Source organism: Trachypithecus francoisi, unplaced genomic scaffold (assembly GCF_009764315.1).
Source record: "Trachypithecus francoisi isolate TF-2019V2 unplaced genomic scaffold, Tfra_2.0 Lachesis_group20, whole genome shotgun sequence".
In the NCBI taxonomy this organism is placed as follows: Eukaryota; Metazoa; Chordata; class Mammalia; order Primates; family Cercopithecidae; genus Trachypithecus; species Trachypithecus francoisi.
In genome coordinates this window covers 66,272,660-66,293,961 of record NW_022681466.1, presented here as the reverse complement: position 1 = coordinate 66,293,961, position 21,302 = coordinate 66,272,660, and the positions used below count along the sequence as shown (strand labels likewise).

General features: G+C 53.5%; 1 protein-coding gene across 2 annotated transcripts in view; it reads left to right on the top strand.

Annotated features, from left to right (window-relative positions):
• Nucleotides 1-363: 363 nt before the first annotated feature.
• The window catches only part of WSCD1 (WSC domain containing 1), a 54,541-nt gene continuing 33,602 nt past the window's right edge, over nucleotides 364-21,302 (top strand). The window contains exons 1-4 of one of the 2 annotated variants that reach the window (XM_033184886.1): nucleotides 364-623; nucleotides 10,231-10,945; nucleotides 18,295-18,409; nucleotides 20,294-20,478. In XM_033184886.1, the coding sequence (XP_033040777.1) occupies nucleotides 10,519-10,945; nucleotides 18,295-18,409; nucleotides 20,294-20,478 (727 nt within the window). In that variant the 5' untranslated portion in view covers nucleotides 364-623; nucleotides 10,231-10,518. Of the gene's footprint in view, nucleotides 624-7,759; nucleotides 7,980-10,230; nucleotides 10,946-18,294; nucleotides 18,410-20,293; nucleotides 20,479-21,302 lie in introns of those variants that run through there. The other variant, XM_033184887.1, reaches the window with a different exon arrangement.

The window sequence follows — 21,302 nt, the reverse complement described above, 5'->3', positions numbered from 1 at the left end:
GGATCTGTGTCTGGGTGTGAGCGTCATGGTGCGTGTGTTAGAGCCCGTGGGGCTCCGATGAAAGGCTGTGGCTCTGGGTGACTGGTGTGTGTGTGTGTGTGTGTGTGTGTGTATTAGAGTGGGTGGCGGCGTCTCTGCTCGGTAGTGGCGCGTGTGGTCCGCCCCGCGCGCGTGTCTCGCGGGCCCGGGCAGGGCGTGGGCCCCCTCCGGCGAAGCCGCGACCCCTCCCCCGGGCGGCGGGCGGTGCGCACCGGCGCCTCTAGGACCCGGCGGCGGCCGGCCGCTGTCCCCGGGCCGCGCGAGTGAGCATGTGCAGAGCCCGGCGCCCGCTCGCCCGCCCGCCCGCAGCTCGCCCGCCCGCCCGCCCGCAGCTCGCCCGCTGCCCGCCCCGGCTCCGCGCCCGCCAGCCCGCCCCGCCGCTCAGCCCGGACGCCAGCAGCCCCAGGGAGCCAGGCGGCGGCGCCCTGTGCTCGGGCGCGTGGGTCCGCTCGCCGCGGGCGGCCGGGGGCGTGCGGGCGCCGGAGCTCCTGGGCTCCGGGCACTGCGGGGGCTGCGGGCTCGGCGCCCGGGGGAGGCGGGCCGTGGGCGCCGGTGCGGGCGCCCCAGCCGGCCGCGATCGCTGGGTGAGTCCTGTCTCCCGGCGCTCCATCCGGACCCCCGCGCGGGCTGGGAGCAGGGTGTTCCCCCCGCCGCGGGCAAACAAGTTTGTGCAGATGCCGCTGGGAGCGCGGCGGGGCTGCACCTGCTCCGGTTGCCGGGCGGGCTTGCGGAGGACGCCTTCCCGGGGGCCCGGGGTGGCTCGGCCGGGGCAGGGGAGAGTGAGCAGGTGCGTGCGGGGTGCGGGGGGCGCTCGGCGCGGCCGGGATGGGGCGGGGGTGCGCGAGGCGCCGCACGAGCCGCGTCGCCCTCCGGAGTCCTGAGAGCCCGTCCGTTTCCTGGGAGGGCGCTGCGGCTGGGCCCGGGGAGGGGGCGAGGGCAGGGTGTGGGGTGCGCACAGCCTCCCTCCTAGGCGGCGACGTTTACCCAGAAGCAGCTCCCTCTCGTTCCGCTACCAAGAGAGGCTTCCGGTCAGCGGAGGGTTTGCTCCGTCTCTTGGTGAACTTGAACAGAGGCAAAAGCAAAACGTATGTATTTTGTCCGGAAAATTACCCAGTGTAGAGCTTTGTGTCTTCGTAGGTTGGGACGGAGACTCACGACTGGAGGTTGCTAAACTGCGTTTTTCTTGGCTACTCTGGAGCGTACCTGGCTGGGTCCTCTGCCTCCGGTAACCTCGCTGCTTGTTTTCCTGAGCATTTGTGCTCCTGGGATGATGCCTGCTCTGCTGATCCGGAATGCGGGTGGGGAAGAGGACCGCGCTTCCTTCCGCTGAGCGGTGGGAAGGCTGATATAGGAGTTCTAGCCCCATAGCCCTGCACTGGGATCCAGCTGCTCCCCATACTGGCCCTGCCCCTGCAGTTCCCAAGATGGACAGATGCAGGACTCCCCTATACTTTTCTAACATGAGATACCCGCATCCCTCTTGTTGCTGGAACAGCGTGCTTAGGTTTACGGAGGCACTTGGGTTATCCCACTTTGGGATCAAGAGTGGGGGCCTTTCTTTTTTCCTCTGATTTGCCTAGGTTGTCAGGCATAGAAAGGGTGGTGGGGAGTGAAAGTTAGAGGAGGTATAAAGCTGGCTTGCCCTGTGCTATTTGCAGTCACCCCCTCCCGGTGGCTGCAGGTGCTGGGGAGAGAGCTAGGGGAGGTTTCCTTGGGCTATGGTAGAATGAGGTTTGTCTCTCTCAAGCATGCTCCCCACCCCCACACACTTAGATTGGCCCTCAGGAGATCCTCCGGGAAGAGGCCTCAACCGGCTGCCAGAGCCCAGGATTTCTAGGAGGAAGAGCAGGCGCTCTCCCAGGCACGGGGGCTTGGCGGTGGTTGGGTTGGTGGCTGAGCCTGACTGCCTCATCTTCCCTGCCAGAAGGCCCTCACCTGTGGCTGCATCCGCTAGCCCTCAGCAGGGCCATTTCCACAGCTCCTCTGTAAAAATGCCTTATTCTGGGGTGAGGGGATCCCTCTCTTAGTGGGCACTGTGCTCTATGGGGTACTGTCCTGCGGCCTTTAGCATGTCTGCTTGGAAGTGAAGAGAAGCTGGGATAAGGCAGAAGGCCAGACTCCTGTCTTCCTAACCGAGCAGAAGTGGATATTCAGGCCCACCAGTGGGTCTGCTGCTGAAGCTTGAGTCTCCAACCTGATAAGTTCAGCCAGAGCACTGGGAAGTGAGTCACAGAGCTGGTTCCTTATGGCATCGGCCTGAGCAGACGACTCAGAGCCTCTGAATCCAGAGCCTCCAGGCCCTGATGGAACCCCTCCGAGCAGGGCCTCTTGGGAAGTGCTATTTCTCATCACAGAAGCCCCAAGCTTGTACTGCCATCCGGCTCAGACTCCCATCAGCCTTGGTGAGACCAGCTCCCCGACTCTTTCTCTGGAGGTACAATGAGGTCAATGCCAAGGACTTTGGGGCAGCTCAATGTTTAGACCTTCAGGGTCTTAGGCCTTAAAATGCAGGTGATAATCATGTACACTAGCAGGGCCAGAGATGGCCTTAACATCCAGGGCTGCTCATCTAGGGAATGAGGGAGTGAACGTGGCCTTGCACTCACTACCTTCTCCCTGGGCCTCCTGGGCTTCACATTCTTCCTTTAATCTCTCCTCATCATGGCTTTGCTAAGTGTGTTGACATATGCCTGAAAAATTATCGGAAGTGTGCCACTTGGAGAATGTGATCAGGGAGGAACTCTGCATATGTCCTGCCTCCTGGTGTGGATGTGAGAAGTGGATGGAAGAATGGGCTGGATTAATTTCATCAGCTATAAAATACAGCACACCTGCTGGTAGCTATTAAGACCCCTCCCCTCTACTTCGCTTCCCTTCCTTTGGTGCTGAAAGCCACTGGAGATGTGAGCTCCCTCCCAGAGGGTGGCTCCCTTGACATGAGGGGGTCATGAGTATTCTGAGGACAGGGATGTGCAGCCAGGTGTGTTGGGCTCTCTCCCATAGCCCGAGTCCCCCGTCCCATTGGCAGGTCTGACTCTGGTTGGGCACTCCACTCATTTGTCCACCTGTATCCAACTCACTCAGTGGGGTTTGAACACCTGTTTGCCTTCCAGATTCTGAGATGGACTTGAGATGACCCTTAAGCTTTCAGCACCAGGTGGAAGAAACACATGAACCAGTGAACAAAATAAGGTTCTATAAAAGAGATAGCTCAGGCCAGGCGTGGTGGCTCACACCTGTAATCCTGATGTTTTGGGAGGCTGAGGTGGGCAGATCACCTGAGGTCAGGAGTTCGAGACTAGCCTGGTCAACATGGCAAAACCCCATCTCTACTAAAAATACAAAAATGGTGGCGTGTGCCTGTAATACTAGCTACTAGGGAGGCTGAGGCAGAAGAATCGCTTGAAACGGGAGGTGGAGGTTGCAGTGAACCAAGATCATGCCACTACATTCTAGCCTGGGTGACAGAGCAAGACTCGATCTTGAAAAATGAATAAAACTAAATAAAAATAAAAGGGATAGCCCAGAGATAGGCTGGAAAAGGTTGAGACTGGCTGTTTCAAAAGTGAGAAAGGCTGCAAATCAGGTGCCAGGAAAGGAAAAATGCCGGCTCCCGCGCTGGTGCTCTGTCTTTCTGTGTGGACCCAGCCCCTAGCACGGTGTTTGGAAGGAGCTCTGTCCTTGGTATTGCACACATGAAGATCATGTGATATGGTTGATGATAATATGCACTTGGAATCAGAGCGATTTAGCAATAGCTGTTTGTATTTGTTCAAGTTAATTGGCCTTCTCTGTCTCAGATTCTGCGTCTGTATGATGAGGATGGTAATGATTTTGGCCTCACAGATATGTGGGGAGATCACCCATTCATTTTTCCATCTGACCATTCATCCAGTTGACAGTTGGTGAAAGTACCTTGAACTCTCATATGGTGGGTTAAAGTTTTTATTTATATGAACCCCAGCAGTGGGTTAACTGAAGGGGTTTTCCTCTTTTGCATGGAATGGAGTTTTGACCTGTTATGTTTTATATCCTTTTAGCAACCTATTAAAATGTTGAATCTTTTTTCAAGCTCTGAAGTTCAAACTCTCAAGAGATTTGTCTCATCAAAGACAAGGCTCCCACTCCATTTGCATTTCCCAGACCTTGTTCCCCCAAAGGACACAGCAGATTTTTGTTTAGTGGGTCTCTTGCTCTTTTTCTCAGTCTCTAAGACACAGAGTCGTGAGGCCTGTGAGTAATGGCAGCATGGCCCTCAGCACTGAAGGACGTCCAGTCCAGCAGGTACTTATTTTCAGGGGCATTCCCTGTGCCCCACCCAGAGGTGGGCAGAGGCACTGACTGTGCCTTTGAGAGGCCCTCAGGCTGGAAGGAGAGGTAGAGACATTAGCAGGGAACCCTGACTCAAGACCACACACCATCCAGGCACACTTTGTAGCAGCATCCAGCCTTGTTGCTTAGTGCCTAGCACTGAGAAGTGGTTCTGCTCCAGAGATCAGGGAGGCTTCATGGAAGAGGTGGCATGGGAACTGAAACTTGATGGCCTGGAGCATTTCAGAGCCATAAGATGGGGCACAAGCATCCCTGGCTGGTGGAAGGGCATGCGTGAGGATGCTTGAGGCATCTCTCGCTAACCAGGTGATGCTCTGGTGGGATACAGGGCTTGCTTGGGTATCCCTGGGAAGCCATTACAGGCTGTAGCATCATTAGCTCCTCATATTAGAAAGATCACTTTCTTAGATGAAAAGGGACAGCCTTTTGGAGAGGGGATGGGGTCCAGAAGCCAGGCACTGTGCCTGAGCAGGGCAGGGGCAGGGGCAAGGGGAAAGTCACAGGAGGGGAATCCAGGAGCTGTAAGCCCAGCTGGAGGCTCCTGCATGTACTCTGCGCAGGCCCTAAAGCCAAGACCCCCTGGCTGCCAGTCATTGAGGCTGAGACTCCAACCTTCTAGGACCCAGGTGCCCATCACCTTCATATTCGGAGAGGAATATATTCGGAGCCCTATTCTGGTCATTGGGGCTCCTGCCCTGCAAAAAGCAGGCAGCTCTGAGTCCCAAGAGATTTGCAGCCCTTACTGCAGCTGCCACAGTAGCTGAGATCCTTCTGGGGATGTCTGGTGTCATTTTCCCTTCAGCTGCCACGGCCTATTCTCTCTGACCGGGGGTCGCAGGGAGGTGGAGTCACCTGACTGAACCCCAGTGGCCACTAGCTGCACCTGGGCCAGCTCTGAGTTCTATCCTGCAGCCGCTACCCCCAGGGACTGCCTCCTCTCCTCTCCCTGCTGCCACCCCTGGGTCTCTGGACCCCTAGCCTGGCTGAGAAGTGGCCACCTGACCAGCCTGAGCCAGGCTGGGCAACTGCCACTCCCTCGGTCCCAGAGGGCAACAAAGTAATAGACAACAGCTCAGGTTGTCTGAGTCCCCAGGTGCTCTGGACTCCTGCTCCCTTCCTGAGACTTCCAGTAGCCCCTTTGTTCTGTTACTCTCCTCTCATGCTTGACAGGGAACTCAGGATCTCCCTCTGCAGGCCCTGCTCTTCTCTAGGGTGACCCCAGGGCAGGGCAGTGAGCGTGCACCTTTGTCCAGCCCTGGTGTGCCTCGTCTACCCCCAATAAGGCCAAGCCCCAGGCAGGGATAGAACCCCCCAGCCTCCCGGCCCCAGCCTTCCCCTCATGCACTCTACAGGGTTCCAAGACAGGAGGTGCCCACGGGAAGCACACCTTGGGGAAAAGTTCTCCAGACTTTCACAGGGAAAGGGCCCCAGGCTGCCTGCCAGTCCCAGTGGGCTGGGGCGTGAACACACCAACAAGGCACTGTCCGGAAGGCTTGGCTGGGCAGACCCCATGTGGGGCATCATCTCTAGGAGCTTTGGCCCGGCATGACCTCAAAAAGGTGCTGATGGAGGCGCACTAAACTCCTCTCAAGAATACATCTTGCCTTGTGTGAAGCCGGAGCTGGGAAGGGGAGAGAAATAGGAAGCTTAGTGGGCATAATGGAGGCTCTGGGAGCAGGTGGCCTGCTCTGGTACTGGCTCTGATCTGTCTGGCTTTGGGCAGCGTACATCACCTGGCTCAGCTTCAGAGACCTCAGTCCTCAAATGGGGTATACAGGGCATTTGCTTAGTGGGTTGCCTGGAGGAAATGAGATGGTGCAGGTACAGCCCAGTTCAACCTATTCACACTGCAAATGCTTCATAAATGGTGGCATTGACAAAGCAATTGCTAACAGCAGTCTCAGCATGGGGATCAGCTGCGAGCAAGAGTGGGATCCTGGGTGCACTTCAGGGACTGTGGGGGCTCAGAGCTGGGGAGAGGCCTCTCGAGTCTGACTTCACCAGTGGCACAGCTACTACAGGCCCATCCTCTGGCTTTTCCTTGCTTGCCTCTTTTGCATTCATAACCAAGCCATGCCACAGTCTGTAGGGAACAGAGCCACAGAGGATTCATATCCACTCCCTAATTTGATCCCACAAAGCACATTTACCCCCATTTAACAGACGATGAGCCTGAGGCCCTGCCCTGTGCAATGCTTTGCTCGAGGTAGGTTTACTGTCATGGACAGCCTTCTGGCTTTCGGGTGTAGTGGATATAGCTGATGGCCTCCCAGGCCCTATGCAGACGAGCAATGGCTAGGATTCTGTCCCCAACCCCAGGTGTTGGCCGGTTCTACTCTCTGACTTACCTCATGGCTTGGCTGTGAGCCCTTGTGCAGATGCTCCAAGTTTCCTAGCCCACCCCCAGGCCTCTTGTGGGTTCAGTCACTCAATAAACATTTACCATCCCTGCCCTGCTAGCTGTGTGCTGGGATCTGGGAACATGGAGATAAACCAGGTGTGATCTGTGCCCTGGAGCGGGGCTGCCAGCCTTGAGGAGAGAGAGTGTCATGTTGTGATGTTGGCTATAAAATGTGATGGAAGTCCAGGGCAGGGTGACAAGTTCCTGATGCTTATTTTTATTTATTTATTTTTTTTTGAGATAGAATCTTGCTCTGTCAACAGGCTGGAGTGCAATGGCATGATCTTGGCTCACTGCAACCTCCGCCTCCCGGGTTCAAGCGTTTCTCCTGCCTCAGCCTCCCGAGTAACTGGGACTAGAGGTGCATGCCACCACGTCCAGCTAGTTTTTGTATTTTTAATAGAGACAGGGTTTCACCATGTTGGCCAGGATGGTCTCCATCTCTTGACCTTGTGATCCGCCCGCCTTGGCCTCCCAAGGTGCTGGGATTACGGGCATGAGCCACCGCGCCCAGCCTTTTGTTTCCCCCTAGCAGCCTACCCGCAGTGAGTTTTCCAGGCTAGGAATCTGCTTTGTGATTTTTAAAAGTTGGGAATGCAGCCTGCTTCATAGAAGACCTGGGCCATGGAAATCTGGCCTGCACATGGCTGTCTGTGGTGTCCACACCAGCACCTACCTCCCCAGACCAGGGAAGCCTCTTTTGGGAAAGGGGAGCACCAGAAAATACTTTGGAGGACCGTGGGATCCTGGGTGAGATGGATTGAATCCTGATTCATCCGCTCTGACCACTCCCCACCCCAGCCCTACTTGTATTGTATATCCAAATCCTATCTAGAAAATCTATACAGAATTCACCAGTATACCCTGCCTTCAAAATTCTGAACTGTTGAGCTCCTGCCTGCCTTTCTGCTCCATCTCATCAGAAACCTTCTCACAGCAGGAGTGCTACCCTCTCCCCTTCAGTTGCACAGGATGGATGTGATCCCTAGTTTATAACCAGAGCCCCTTTGTGAACAGACCTGGAGACCCCTCCTCATAGAAGTACATCATAGAAAGGATGACATAAAGCTCAGCCCAGGCACTCGTGTTAACTCCATGCTTCTGAAAGCCCTCAGCTCCATCAAGCTGTGTTCCTGGACTGCCTGGGGGCCTGTGCCTATGCACTGTTCCATCTCTCCCACGTTTCAGGCTTCATCCACGGCTCTGGGTAAGTGGAATTTGAGATTTCACTGCCCTGACCCCATAGGAGCAGGTTTCTGATGTCAGGATTTACGTATCAATTTATCTGTGGTCTCGTTCGTTTTTAAGATGTATTCATCAACGAAGATCACTGAGCATCCACACTCCCAGGCCTCGTGCTGGGGCCGGGGTTAGGAAAATGACAGAGGCATGGCCTCTAGGCCTAGGTAGATGACAGACTTTGGAGGGTAACTGACAAGTAGATGGACAGTTCTGATCAGTCTCAGGATGGCGAGTGCTGGGCTGAGGGTCAGCAGGGGCTGTGGAAAGACTGAGGAATCTTCAGGGAAGCTTTCTCTGACGAACAATATCTGGCCTGAGCCTTGGAGGATACACAGGGGTTTGATAGGTGAAGAGGAAGGAAAAGGCATAAATAAAGGGTAGCTTGTGCAAAGGCACTGAGGCAGATGTGCTGTGGTTCCTGGTGGTTCTGCTGGAATGTGGCGTGTGTGTGCGCATGTGTGCATTTGAGATGGGGAAGCCAAAGAGTGAGACCGGGCAAGAGATGAGGCTGGATGGGCTGGATCACGAAGGGGCCCTTGTATGTCATGGTGAGGAGCTTAGAGTTTATCCAGTAGCCACGGGGAGCTATTGAACGGGGTTTTAAGCAGGGGTGCGTCATGATCAGATTTGCGTGTTAGGAGGATCACCCTGGCAGCCTCGTGGAAGATGGATCGGAGGGTCCAAAGCTGGAGGCAGAGAGATCAGTCAGGATTTCTTGGGATTTTCTCTGTGGTTTTACAAATCTGATGAGGCTGTCTGGGGTGGGCCTGGCAGATACGTCAGCCTAGAAAATAGAAGCTCTGGAGAACCGTCCGCAATTTCCAAACCCAGAATTTAATTCCACCTGCACTTGCTGATTACTGAGTCTGCTACCTCTGCCCCAGCCTAAAGGACCAGCTGACCCGTATTTCCACATCTCTGCCCTCCCCGAGGGCCTCAGAACCTGGCGGCCCTCACCGTTTAATCAGAGAGGCTCATGCCTATCTGGGATCTTTGTCCCAAGCCTCCAAGCTTTCTGGGGGCCTGGAATGCCAGCTCAAACATTGTCCTTCCTCTCACACCCGTTGTCTATCCCTGGTGCACAGAGCAGCCATTGAGTGGCTGCACAGGCCTGGCAGGGGGCCCGGGCCAAGTTAGTTACGGGCAGTGGCTTAGTCACGCTTCTAGGGGCCTTTTTTTCTGGGATAAGCCTGTCCTTGTGCTAAGGGCTTCGCTCACATAGCAGCCCAGGTCGTTGCAGCTGCAAAACCCTCTGCCAACCCCAACAGCACACTTCAGAGGGGCCGCCAATGGGAACCGAAACCCAGAGTGACAGCTGAGTCCTGGGGAGTGGAGAGGCCCATGGAAGGCAGATGAGAGAGCCTTCCGCCTTCTCTGCTCTGGCTGCTCGGCCTCTGTTTGCAGGTGCACAGCTCAGGCGCTGCCCTGGGCCTTTGATTCTGGCCTCTGGAGTCCAGGAGGCCTGGGAAGGCTACACAATCCCCTCCCTCCCCTGGACCCCATCCTATGTAAAAGCCAATGACCAGCCTGTGCAGAAGCTCCTTCCAACCCGGGCCCACAGCTCCAGTGCACCGCTGGGAGTCAGCTGATTGCATGCATATATCAAGCACCTGCAGCATAGTCCTGCCTGGGCTAGGTGCATTTATATGTGGTAGTGTCTCATTGCAGGCCGGGCCGTGTAGTCATTGAGAGTCCAGGCTCTGCACACAGACTCTTCCAAACCTTGGCTCTCCTGTTTACCAGCTTTGTGGCTTGGGGAAAACTAGCTAATATGCCTTCTTGTGCCACAGTTTCCTCATCTGTGAAACAGGGATATGATATCTCTACCTTGCTGGATTGGTTTCAGGGTTAAGTGAGATAATATGCGAAGTGTTTAGCTGAGTGCTTGACACACAGGAAGGGCTGAGGAAAGAGCCCCTGCTGCTGTTCCTCCTCCTCCTTATTATTTCTATCATCCTCATTACCCCTCAAGGGCAGAGCTGTTATCCCCATTTTGCAGATGGGGAAGCTGAGGCCCAGCAAGGTTAAGCAACCTACCCAGTGTGACACAGCTGGCCAGTAACAGAGCTGAGATTTAAACCTGGCTTTGTCCAGTGCTCCTGCAACACAGCTGGTCCCTTGGATCAAGCAAGCACAGGGTGAAGGGTGTCCCAGCCTGGGAGTACCGCGTAGTAGACCCTCCTATTACATCCCAGTGTTCTTTCTCCACCTTCCAGATTTCTGCACCAGGAGACGAGGGTTGGTAGAGCCCTAGAATGGAGATGTCCTTGACGCCTGGGCAGAAGCTGCAGCTGCAGGACCCTGTGGCCACTGGAGATAAGTAATGGTGCCATCCGGACACCTACTGGAAACGGGAAAGGAACAGTGAGTGACCCCAGGCCAGCACAGGCAGGTGCCAGGAGCCAGGATGCAAGGATGACGTCTCCGGAGGCCCTGGCCTCCCTCCCGCCTGGGCGCTAGGAGCCATCCTGGGGCTCCAGCCAGGAGCCCTGCTGCCCAGGGGCATGGCCAAACCTTTCTTCCGACTCCAGAAGTTTCTCCGCCGAACACAGTTCCTGCTGTTCTTCCTCACGGCTGCCTACCTGATGACCGGCAGCCTGCTGCTGCTGCAGCGGGCCCGAGTGGCCCTCCCACAGGGCCCCCGGGCACCTGGCCCCCTGCAGACCTTGCCAGTGGCCGCCGTGGCACTGGGTGTGGGCTTGCTGAACAGCAGAGCACTGCATGACCCTCGAGTCAGCCCAGAGCTGCTGCTGGGCGTGGACATGCTACAGAGCCCCCTGACCCGGCCCCGTCCCGGCCCCCGCTGGCTCCGGAGCCGCAACTCGGAGCTGCGTCAGCTGCGTCGTCGCTGGTTCCACCACTTCATGAGTGACTCCCAGGGACCGCCCGCCCTGGGCCCCGAGGCTCCCAGGCCCGCCATCCACAGCCGAGGTAGGCGCTCAGCTGCATTTAGGAGAGCCATTCCCAGGACCCCTGTTCAGGGTCACAGGTTTGGTGTCTTCTTTCTCTCTGCAGGCTTATAGCCTTCACCGCTAGATGGTTCTTTCCTTCTGCTGGGCAGGACAGGGAGGGGCCTGTGACGTGAAGTCCTTTAGGGTTTTGCTCACTCACCAGCTGGAATTCCACAGGACTCAAGGCTGAGATGTTGTGAGCAGGTCACTTAGCACTCCGGCTTTGGATTCAGACAGGCGTTGGCTGGAATCCTAGCCAACAATTTTATTTTATTTTATTATTTTATTTTATTTTATTTTTTTATCTCAGAGAATCTAGTAGGACAAGTTTCATTGAAAATACGAAAATAGGTTGGGCACAGTGGCTCACGCCTGTAATCCCAGCACTTTGGGAGACCGAGGCGGGCAGATCACTTGAGGTCAGAAGTCTGGGATTAGCCTGGTTAACATGGTGAAATCCCGTATCTGCTAAAAAATATGAAAATTAGCCAGGTGTCTTGGCACATGCCTGTCATCCCAGCTGCTCAGGAGGCAGAGGTACCAGAATCGCTGGAATCTGGGAAGTGGGGGTTGCCATGAGTGGAGATCGGGCCACTGCACTCCAGCCTGGGAAGGAGACTCTGTCTCAAAAAAAAAAAAAAAAAATAGATGTGTCACCAGGTTTGTCTGAAATGGAGCTAAAGACGCCACTCCTGGGCTATTGTGAGGAGCACGTGTGATAACACAGAGGAGTGGGTCACAAAGTGGGGTCCCTGACCAGCAGCATCAGCTCCTCCTGGGATCTTGTCACAAGTGCAGATTCTCAGATTCTCCCAGAGTTACCCAGTCAGGAACTCTGGGGTGGGGGCCAGCAGGCTTTGTATTTAACGCTCTCTCCAGGTGAGTCTGGTGCGCTCGTAAGCTGAGAACTCCCAGGACAGAGGCCCTGGTGTATGATTTGGGGCTCTAACTGGCAGTTATCATGACTCAATAGAAGCAGCTAATGCATATGGGATTTCCTGTGCACCTGTAAGTCTGCTATTTACAGGTGTTATTATTATATCACAATTTTACAGGTAAAGAAACCAAGGCATGGAGAAGTTAAGTCAACTGCCAAGGTTATGCTCTTAGTTTGGGTTCCCTAGAAGCAAACCCTGAAACCAGGATTCACATGCATCCAGTATATTTGGGATGTGAGCCCCGGGAACACGCGTGGGGGCGTGGGAAGTGGGAGAGGGAAGAGAAGGCAGCCAGTGAAGGGCGTGTTATCAAACAGGTTACAAATGGGCAACGGGACTGAATTCGGCTGGAGGCTTAGTGCCAGAGCACTCATAGGACCCGCTGGAAGTGGCAGGCCTGGGAGACGTGGAAGGGACATGGCAGGGTCCACCATCGTCACACTGCTGGATTCCAGCGTGAGGATAGTCTGGCTCCGGGTTGGAGCTCTTCACGCTGAATCATGCAGACTTTACTAAAAATATAAAAATTAGCCAGGTGTGGTGGCACGTGCCTATAATTCCAGCTACTTGGGAGGCTGAGGCAGGAGAATCACTTGAACCCAGGAGGCAGAAGTTGCAGTGAGCCGAGACCGTGGCATTGCACTCCAGCCTGGGTGACAGAGCAAGACCCTGTCTCAAAAAATATATATAATAATAATAAAAATAAAAATATAACGGACGAGGAGAGGGGAGGGCTCAGCCCTGAGTGCAGAACGTGTATGTCTCAGGGAACCAGTGGCACCCCTTTACTTTAAGTTACCCCTAATGACTTATAGAGGTGATGGAAGGGACTCCAGTAAAAGCTAGAGAGATTGTGGCTAGATATAAGCAGGACTGATATCCACATTTATATACCAGTATGGTCTTATCAGTTGTTAAAATAATTGCAATACTTCCAGGTTGGTTGGTAAATGGTTCCTGACCTGGGCCGCTGGGGTGCCTCTACACTCTGGCTACCTCCCCAGTGGCCCCCAGACCTCCCCCTTATCCAGCAAAGAGAGGGTTAATGTGATTCCAGTACCAGATGGTGGCAATTCCGAATGGTCGGTGCCCTCCATAGGTTGTCAAGTATTGTGAATGTGTGCCAGGATTGAAGGAAGAATTTGCTCTCCTTTGAACAGTATAAGAACCAGGTCTGGGAAGGCTGTGCCGTCATGGTCATCAGAGAATGGGGGAAGGCAGACTGCTGACCTGCAAGCCCTCTGGGCCCCTTCTTGTCGTGGGGCTCCATGGGCCAAGCACAGCCAGTCGGGCCTCACTGGTGGAGAGAGCCCGCGGCCCAGCCCTCGGGACAGCTGCTGGGGCTGCAAACAAAGCGGGTGTCTCTTTGTGGCCCGGGCAGCCCGCCATCCTCCTGAAAGGGGATCCTGCAAGGCGCGGAAGCTGCAGGAGGCACCATCAATCACTGAGCATTTCATTATACCTTGGACAACATCCATAATGGAATAAAATGTCAGTAAGTTTACTAGGGGAAAAATAGTAACTTCTCCATAGCCAGTTTGTTTTTTATTGATAGTAATTTCCAAAGACATTCCAATATCTTCAAAGCCATCGTTAATAGCCTCACGGAGTGTCCATTTTGATGTGCAAATGAACAGATGCAGAGTCACAAACAATAAGGCAATGCCTCCATTTCAGCCGAAAGTAATAAATCCGCCTCAGAATGGGTCCCAGTGTATCCCTCGGAAGTTCTTTCTTTCCTGAACATTCTCGCCTCTGTCGGGGAGTTAGAAAAGCTGTTCGTTCTGCGTCCAGATAAAAGAGCTCGCCTCCTCCTCACAAACAGAGGGGCTGTCTGTGTCTCAGGCCCCTTGCTGCACGCTGAGACGGGGCCAGCCAGGCCCGAGCTCGCCCTCCATCAAATGGCCGGCTGGTCACAGGTGAGCCACTCCTTGTTTCCAGAAGAACCAGAGCCTGACTGCTTGAAACAATGTTTTTTTCTCTCTTTTATTAACGTGTTAATTATTCAGCCAATATTTACTGATCCATCCATCACACATCCCAGGTTAGAGTGTAGGATCAGAATAATAATGGCTGTTACTTATTTGAACATCTGTTATGTGCCAAGCATTGTATTGTATAGACATACATCTGTTATCTCATTTAATTGAATCTTCAAACAGCCTTATGATGTAAGTGGTGCTATCACTGTTTTAATGATGAAGAATTTGAGTTTCAGGGAAGAAAAGTAATTTGAATGTTTTCATTATTAATAACAATATACTAACGGTAAAAACAATCGCTGCTGAGTAATGACTGCATGCCAAGCCTTGTATTAGACATTTCACATGTGTTACCTTATGGAATTTGCACAACTACCTCGTGGAATTGGAACCATATTCCCATTTTATAGATGGAGAAGTTGAGGCTCAGAGAGAGGCAGCCGCACATGCCAGGTGGCACAGCTAGATAGTGGTGGAGCCTATTCCCAAAGGCTGTTTCCATCCACTTCCCCAGAAGCTTATGCAGCCTGAGAAGCATGTACAGCAACATGCAGTCTCAGCCTGGGAAGGTCTTGAGCCCAAGCACCTTGAAAACCTTGTGGTTAATTTCCCATCTACAGTGATAAATGTTGAATAATCCTGAGCTTATGCTTTGGCTGTTTAATTGAAAGCTGAAATGGAACTCCTTTGCTGAGTAACCCATCACAAATTTCTCAAATATTAGTTTTCTTTTGCTAAGTAGGCAGGCGGAGGAGAAGGATTCATTCTCACTGACGTGGGTGAAAGCTCCGTGCAGTGGTCCATGCCAGTGGCGGTGGACCTGAGACTTACAGAAGGAGAGAGATGCACATGGGGCTGGATGTCTGGGCAGCGGGGGGCAGTAGCATGTGCCTGTGGGCATGGCCACATGTGCTGATGGGTGTCCCCAGATGAAGGTGACCTCAAGAGGCTCAGAGCCTGGCAGGGAACCAGGCAAACATTGGAGAAGGTGGCTGTTGTTCCCTCCTCAGCCCTGGGGTTCTCTGGTCTGAGGGTCTTCCGGGTCCCTTGGGTCTTGGTGTGGTGGGGAGTCCTGTCTCCTGCCATCTTGCTTGTTCTCCTTTGATTTGCCTTAACCTAGGGCCCAGGATATTGCACCTTGGTGCACTCAGTAAGACCGTCCCCGCCTTCATATATATGTGTGTATATATATGTGTGTGTATATATATGTGTGTATATATATATGTATTTATGTACTTCGTGCATTACTGCTAGTCCCCATGAATAATAAACAGTACTATAATTGTTCATTCATATATATATATATATATATATATATATATATTCAGACAGAGTCTTGCTCTGTCGCCAGGCTGGAGTACGGTGGCATGATCCCGGCTCACTGCAACCTCCACCTCCCAGGTTCAAGTGATTCTCCTGCCTCAGCCTCCTAAGTAGCTGGGATTACAGGCATGCACCACCACTCCCAGCTAATTTTTTGTATATATATATTTTTTGTATTTTTAGTAGAGACGGGGTCTCACCATGTTAGCCAGGATGGTCTCAAACTCCTGACCTCAAGTGATCCACCTGCTTCAGTCCCCCAAAGTGCTGAGATTACAGGTGTAAGCCACCACGCCTGACCCCAGCCTTTGTATTTAGGCTCTCGGCTCCTAACTTTGCACCCTCCAGGCATGTCAGCATGGTTTTTAGGAGCTGGGACCCACCGTTCACAGTCAGGTGTGGACGTTGACGTTGCACCTATCCCTGGTGAGTCACCGGGGGGTCACCAGCTCTAGTAAAGGTGTGATTCCTGCCTTCTAGGAGCCTTCAATCATGCTGCAGAGATGGGACGCACAGGTGTAAAAGATATATATTTGGAGATGGAGTCTTGCTCTGTCGCCAGGCTGGAGTTCAGTGGCACCATCTCGGCTCACCGCAACCTCTGCCTCTCAGGTTCCAGCAATTCTCTTGCCCCAGCCTCCCGAGTAGCTGGGACTATAGGCGTGTGCTACCACACCAGGCTAATTTTTGTATTTTTAGTAGAAATAGGGTTTCACCATGTTGACCATGCTGGTCTCAAACTGCTGACCTCAGGTGATCCACCCACTTCAGCCTCCCAAAGTGCTGGGATTACAGGCACAAGCCACTGCATCCGGCCAGGTGTCAAAGATTTTTGACTCTAACAGCTAATGGCAAGGTATAGATGGTGGACGGGTTTTTCAAGCACAGCATATAAAAACCCAGAGAAAGGGGAGGCCACTGTGCGCTGGCATGGTCAGGGTCGGAGATGTAAGGCCTGAGGACAGGCAGGAAGCAAAGGGTAGGTAGGAGGGATAAGCAGTGACAGGCCCAAACCTGGGGGCAGGAGACATGAGCCTGAGCAAGGGGAGGCAGTGTGGGTGGGCACATACCTGTTCGACAGGTGAGGAAAACGTGGCACAGAAGGTTGAAGTTATTTAGCGAGGGCAGAGGTGGAATTAAATGTGGCGTTTACTGTCAGACAGAGTCTCACTCTGTCACGCAGGCTGGAGTGCAGTGGCACGATCCTGGCTCACTGCAACCTCCACCTCCCAGGTTCAAGTGATTCTCCTGCCTCAGCCTCTGGAGTAGCTGGGATTACAGCTGTGTGCCACCACACCCAGATACTTTTTTTTTTTTTAATTTTTTTTTTATTTTTAATAGAGACAGGGTTTCACCATGTTGACCATGCTGGTCTTGAACTCCTGATCTCAAGTGATCCACCCGCCCCGGCCTCCCAAAGTCCTGGGATTACAGGTGTGAGCCACCGCGCCCGGCCCCCACCTTTGTATTTAGGCTCTCTGCTAAATACAAGTCACTGCTGGATTAGGGGCCAGAAGCGGATGGTTGGCAGGCTTCCTCCCCTAGGCCACTCAGTGGTGCCCCGGCTCCCCCAGCCACTGCCCCGGACCAGGCTCTTGGCAGGAACAAAGACAGTCTCCCTTGCCCTCATGGAGCACCCAGGCCTGTGGACCATCGGGACTTTTCTCCTCACTGAAACGCCGCTTGGGAGCCGCTGGCAGGCTGCTGGGAGGCCTTGGGCCTGTTACTTCCCAGAAACAGCCTAATTTCTCTGGAGGCAGCGGCACGCGCCCCAGACGACATGAACGAGCCGAACGCAGCCCTTCCTGGAGAGACGTGCGGTGCCTTTATCACAGGTGCCCGATCCAGATCTCGGCGCAGCTATTGTGGGTGTGCGTTCACAGCTTGGGGGCTGTGTGACGGCGTGTTTGCAGCTTCCCGTGCCGCTCCTTCAAAACACTGGTGCGTGTGACATTTACGTGCCTACCCGCGTTTGCATCGGGACTGCCATCTCCGAGCTTCTCTGCGCGTCTCTGGGAGATGTCTCCCTCCCTCGGGGTGGCAGGGCAGGGCTGTGAGAGACTCTCGCTGGTGCGGGCACGGCTGGCTTCTCACTGCCACTGCTGCATGGGTGTCCCCGGCCTCCCCTTCCAGGGATGTGTGCAGGTGACCAGCCTGGAGAGGCCTCTACGGTCACTTGGCCCTGCTGTTCCCACACAGGACGCTTTCTCCTTTTTTTTTTTTTTTTTTTTTGAGGTGGAGTCTTGCTGTGTCGCCCAGGCTGGAGTGCAGCGGCCTGATCTTGGCTCACTGCAAGCTCCGCCTCCCGGGTTCACGCCATTCTCCTGCCTCAGCCTCCCCAGTAGCTGGGACTACAGGCGCCCGCCACCTCGCCCGGCTAGTTTTTTTTTTTTTTTGTATTTTTAGTAGAGACGGGGTTTCACCGTGTTAGCCAGGATGGTCTCGATCTCCTGACCTCGTGATCCGCCCATCTCGGCCTCCCAAAGTGCTGGGATTACAGGCTACTTTCTCCTACTCTTAACAGACTCTGCGGACACACTCCAGAGATGGGGCCTTACTCCCTCTTGGGATGACAGACTTTATCTCAAGGTTTCCCCATTTGAAAGCTCTTCCTTGAATTTGCTAAAATCAAACTTGCCCTACGTGATTTCTTCTCTTTGGCCCACAAGGAGGCAAGGACCCTGTCTCTCAGGACACTTGCCGAGGTAGAGAGGCCGCTCTGAGCCCAGGGAGGGCAGGGCTGGAGAGGAGGGTTGGAGCCCATGAGAGGTAATCCAGCCTTCCCAACTTGTGAGTTGGGGGCAGTGGAAGAAAGCAGCGGTCAGGCTGACGCCAGGCTCCTGGCAGATCTGTCTGGGTGGACAGTGGGCCATTAACTAAGAGAAAATGGGCAGGAAACAAACAAGAGGGAGGTGTCATATGCTCACTTGATTCAGCACTGAGGGGGAGGTAGCCCGCAGCACTCATCCCCCGGGTTTCTCTGAGAAGTGGCCCTGGCCAGGAAGGGAGAAGTTCCCCTGGCTTTTCCTAAGGGTGGGCCCGTGATTCCTGGGCCTCTGGTCTCAGCCATGCTTCCCTTTCTGCAGGCACCTACGTTGGATGCTTCAGTGATCATGGCCACGAGAGGACTCTGAAAGGAGCTGTGTTTTATGACTTGAGAAAGATGACTGTCTCCCACTGCCAGGATGCGTGTGCTGAGCGGTGAGTGCTGGGGTCCTGGACTGTTGATTCCAGTGGGAGGAAGGTCCAGGGACAGTTCCAGAATGAGGAGGCATATCAGCTACCAGTTGGCTGTCATAGCATAATTAGAACGCACTGATCAGACCCCAGTTGTCCAGAAGAAAGAAAGTTTGTTGGCAGATGGCCTGGGTGCTGGGAGCTGGGTGCTGGATGCTGGGTGATGGCCTGGGTGCTGAGAGCTGGGTGATGGCCTGGTGCTGGGAGTTGGGTGCTGGGAGCTGGGTGATGGCCTGGGTGCTGGGAGCTGGGTGATGGCCTGGTGCTGGGAGTTGGGTGATGACCTGGGTGCTGGGAGCTTGGGTGCTGGTGCTGAGTGCAGGGAGATGCGACTTCCAGTCCAGCCATAGCAGGGACTCCGCGTGTGACTTTGGTGAGTTCTTTTCCTTCCCTGGGACTCCGTTTACTTATATGTTTTACAATAAGATAAAGGGCTTTAACTGAGATTTCTCTGAGAGGATCTTTCCAGGTCTGGTAGGAAAAGTATTTTCACCTTGTGTGTATAACAAGGTTTACTTTTTCTGATACTTCCAGCTCACCCAGTAGTTGTCAGACACTTGTCATATGCCAGGACAATGGTCCCTAATGTCAAGGCCCTCACAATTGACTGCGTGTGTGTGTGTGTGTGTCACACATCTGAGAGAGGTGGGTTAAACAGAATCAGACTTCACCCTTCACTTATTTATCCCACAGATATTTTTTGCCTTTGTTATGTCACATAAATTCTTTCCACAGTTGGCTAGGTAGCAATGGGTTATCCCCATTTTACAGATGGAGAAACTGAGGCTGGGGAAAGAAAAGACAAGGTCCTTACGTAAACATATGTCATAGTCTAGATAAAGTGGAAACAGGATGATACATTCTCTTTTTAGTCTCCTAATAGATCAGGAAACTGAGACTCGGAGATGGTAAGTGACATTCGGGGTCTCACCGCTAGGATGTGGTCAAATGGGGACTTGAAGCTTGTGTTTGGATTTTCAGACTGGGCTTTTCACATCTAGATCCACTGATTTGAAAGTGTTGACTGCTTTCTGTAGTTGGAGTCCTGTGTGATTCACTGTGGGTTCCATTTCCAACCTTTCTTTACCTACGGTGTGACAACTAGGTAAAAGTAAGTAGAGAAATGGCTGTGGAGATGAGGGCTGTGTGTAACAAGACGTGACATGTGGCAGGCAATTCAGACCAGCTCATGGCCACTCACCAGGGTAAACTGTTAAATTTTTAGAGTTGTGGTGAGCCCATTATAAAACCATTGGTAGCTTAAAATATTCTACAGTGGGAGTGTTTACACCACAGAAATTGGCAAACAGTACAAACCAGAGCTCTCCCTGTCACATACTGAGAACCAGTTTATAGGCACATCACAGATTTAGACCCATTATAACCTGTAACCATGGCACCCTGCAGGGCGGAACTCAGGGCTGGCGAGAGGGAGCAATGGGGCTGGTTCCATTAGTTTATCACAAAGCAAAGACTGTTCCCTGAACTTAGCCAGGTGACCCTTGAGTCTGGCTGGAGACTGATTCCTAAGGCCAGCCATAGGCTGACGGCTGTAGCCCCTATCTGCCTGTTCACCCAGGCCCAAACTCAGCTTCAAGTCCAGCCCATATCCCAACTCCAGACCCAGTTGCCATTGCATGACCACGTAAATCCTCTCCACAGTCTGCCAAGTAGCAACGAGTTATCCGTCTTAGACGGATGGAGAATCTGAGGCAGAAGAAAGAAAAGACAAGGTCCTTACTTAAACATACTTTCTAGTCTAGATCAAGCTGAAACAGCCTACAGTTTAGACCCCAGCCCTAGCTCTGGGCCAAGGTCCGGACTCACCCAGGCCCTGTCTCCCTTCAGGTCCTATGTCTACGCCGGCTTGGAGGCCGGGGCGGAGTGTTACTGCGGGAACCGGCTGCCAGCGATGAGCGTCGGGCTGGAAGAGTGTAGCCATGAGTGCAAAGGCGAGAAGGGCTCTGTGTGTGGCGCTGTGGACCGGCTCTCCGTGTACCGTGTAGACGAGCTGCAGCCGGGCTCCAGGAAGCGTGAGTGTGCTAGCCTCTCCCTGAGCTCTGTCCATCCCACTCACTCCGGCTGCCCGTCTCCCACAACCTCTCATTCCAAACTACCTGGGATGGAACCTGTGCCAACCTCTGCCCTCCCTTCCCTATTGCCATCACTGGACAGGCTCCTGGCAGGGCGGGGATGGGGCTAGGGTCCATCAAAGGCTTAATTGCTTGAGTTCCTCACTGAAGCATACCTTTGCTTGTCCCCTGCAGGAGAGATAGACTGATTAGGAGGCCTGAGTATGCCTCAGACATGCTGTGTGGCCTCCGGCAGCTTACTGCCCCTCTCTGAACTATAGTCTATTTTGCAAATTGCAGAGGGAGACCTAGATTTCTTTATTTTTTAAAAATTTTTATATTTTATTTTTTATTTTTGAGATAGAGTCTCACTCTGTCACCCAGGCCAGGCTAGAGTGCAGTGCCACGATTTCGGCTCACTGCAACCTCCACCTCTCAGGTTCAAGCAATTCTCCTGCTTCAGCCTCCCGAGGAGCTGGGATTACAGGCACCCGCCACCACACCTGGCTACTGCTTTTTGTATTTTTAGTAGAGACGGGATTTCACCATGTTGGCCAGGCTGGTCTTGAATCACTGACCTCAGGTGATCTGCCTGTCTTAGCCTCCCAAAGGGCTGGGATTGCAGGCGTGAGCCACGCACCCAGCCGGGAGACCTAGATTTCTAGCAATGGTGTGAGCCAGACAATCAGAAAATTCCCTAACTATAAAGCACCTAGAAATGCTGTGTAACATTTAGCAAACATTATTGTAAATGCATAGCTGAACTAGCAGGAAAGTAAGACAAT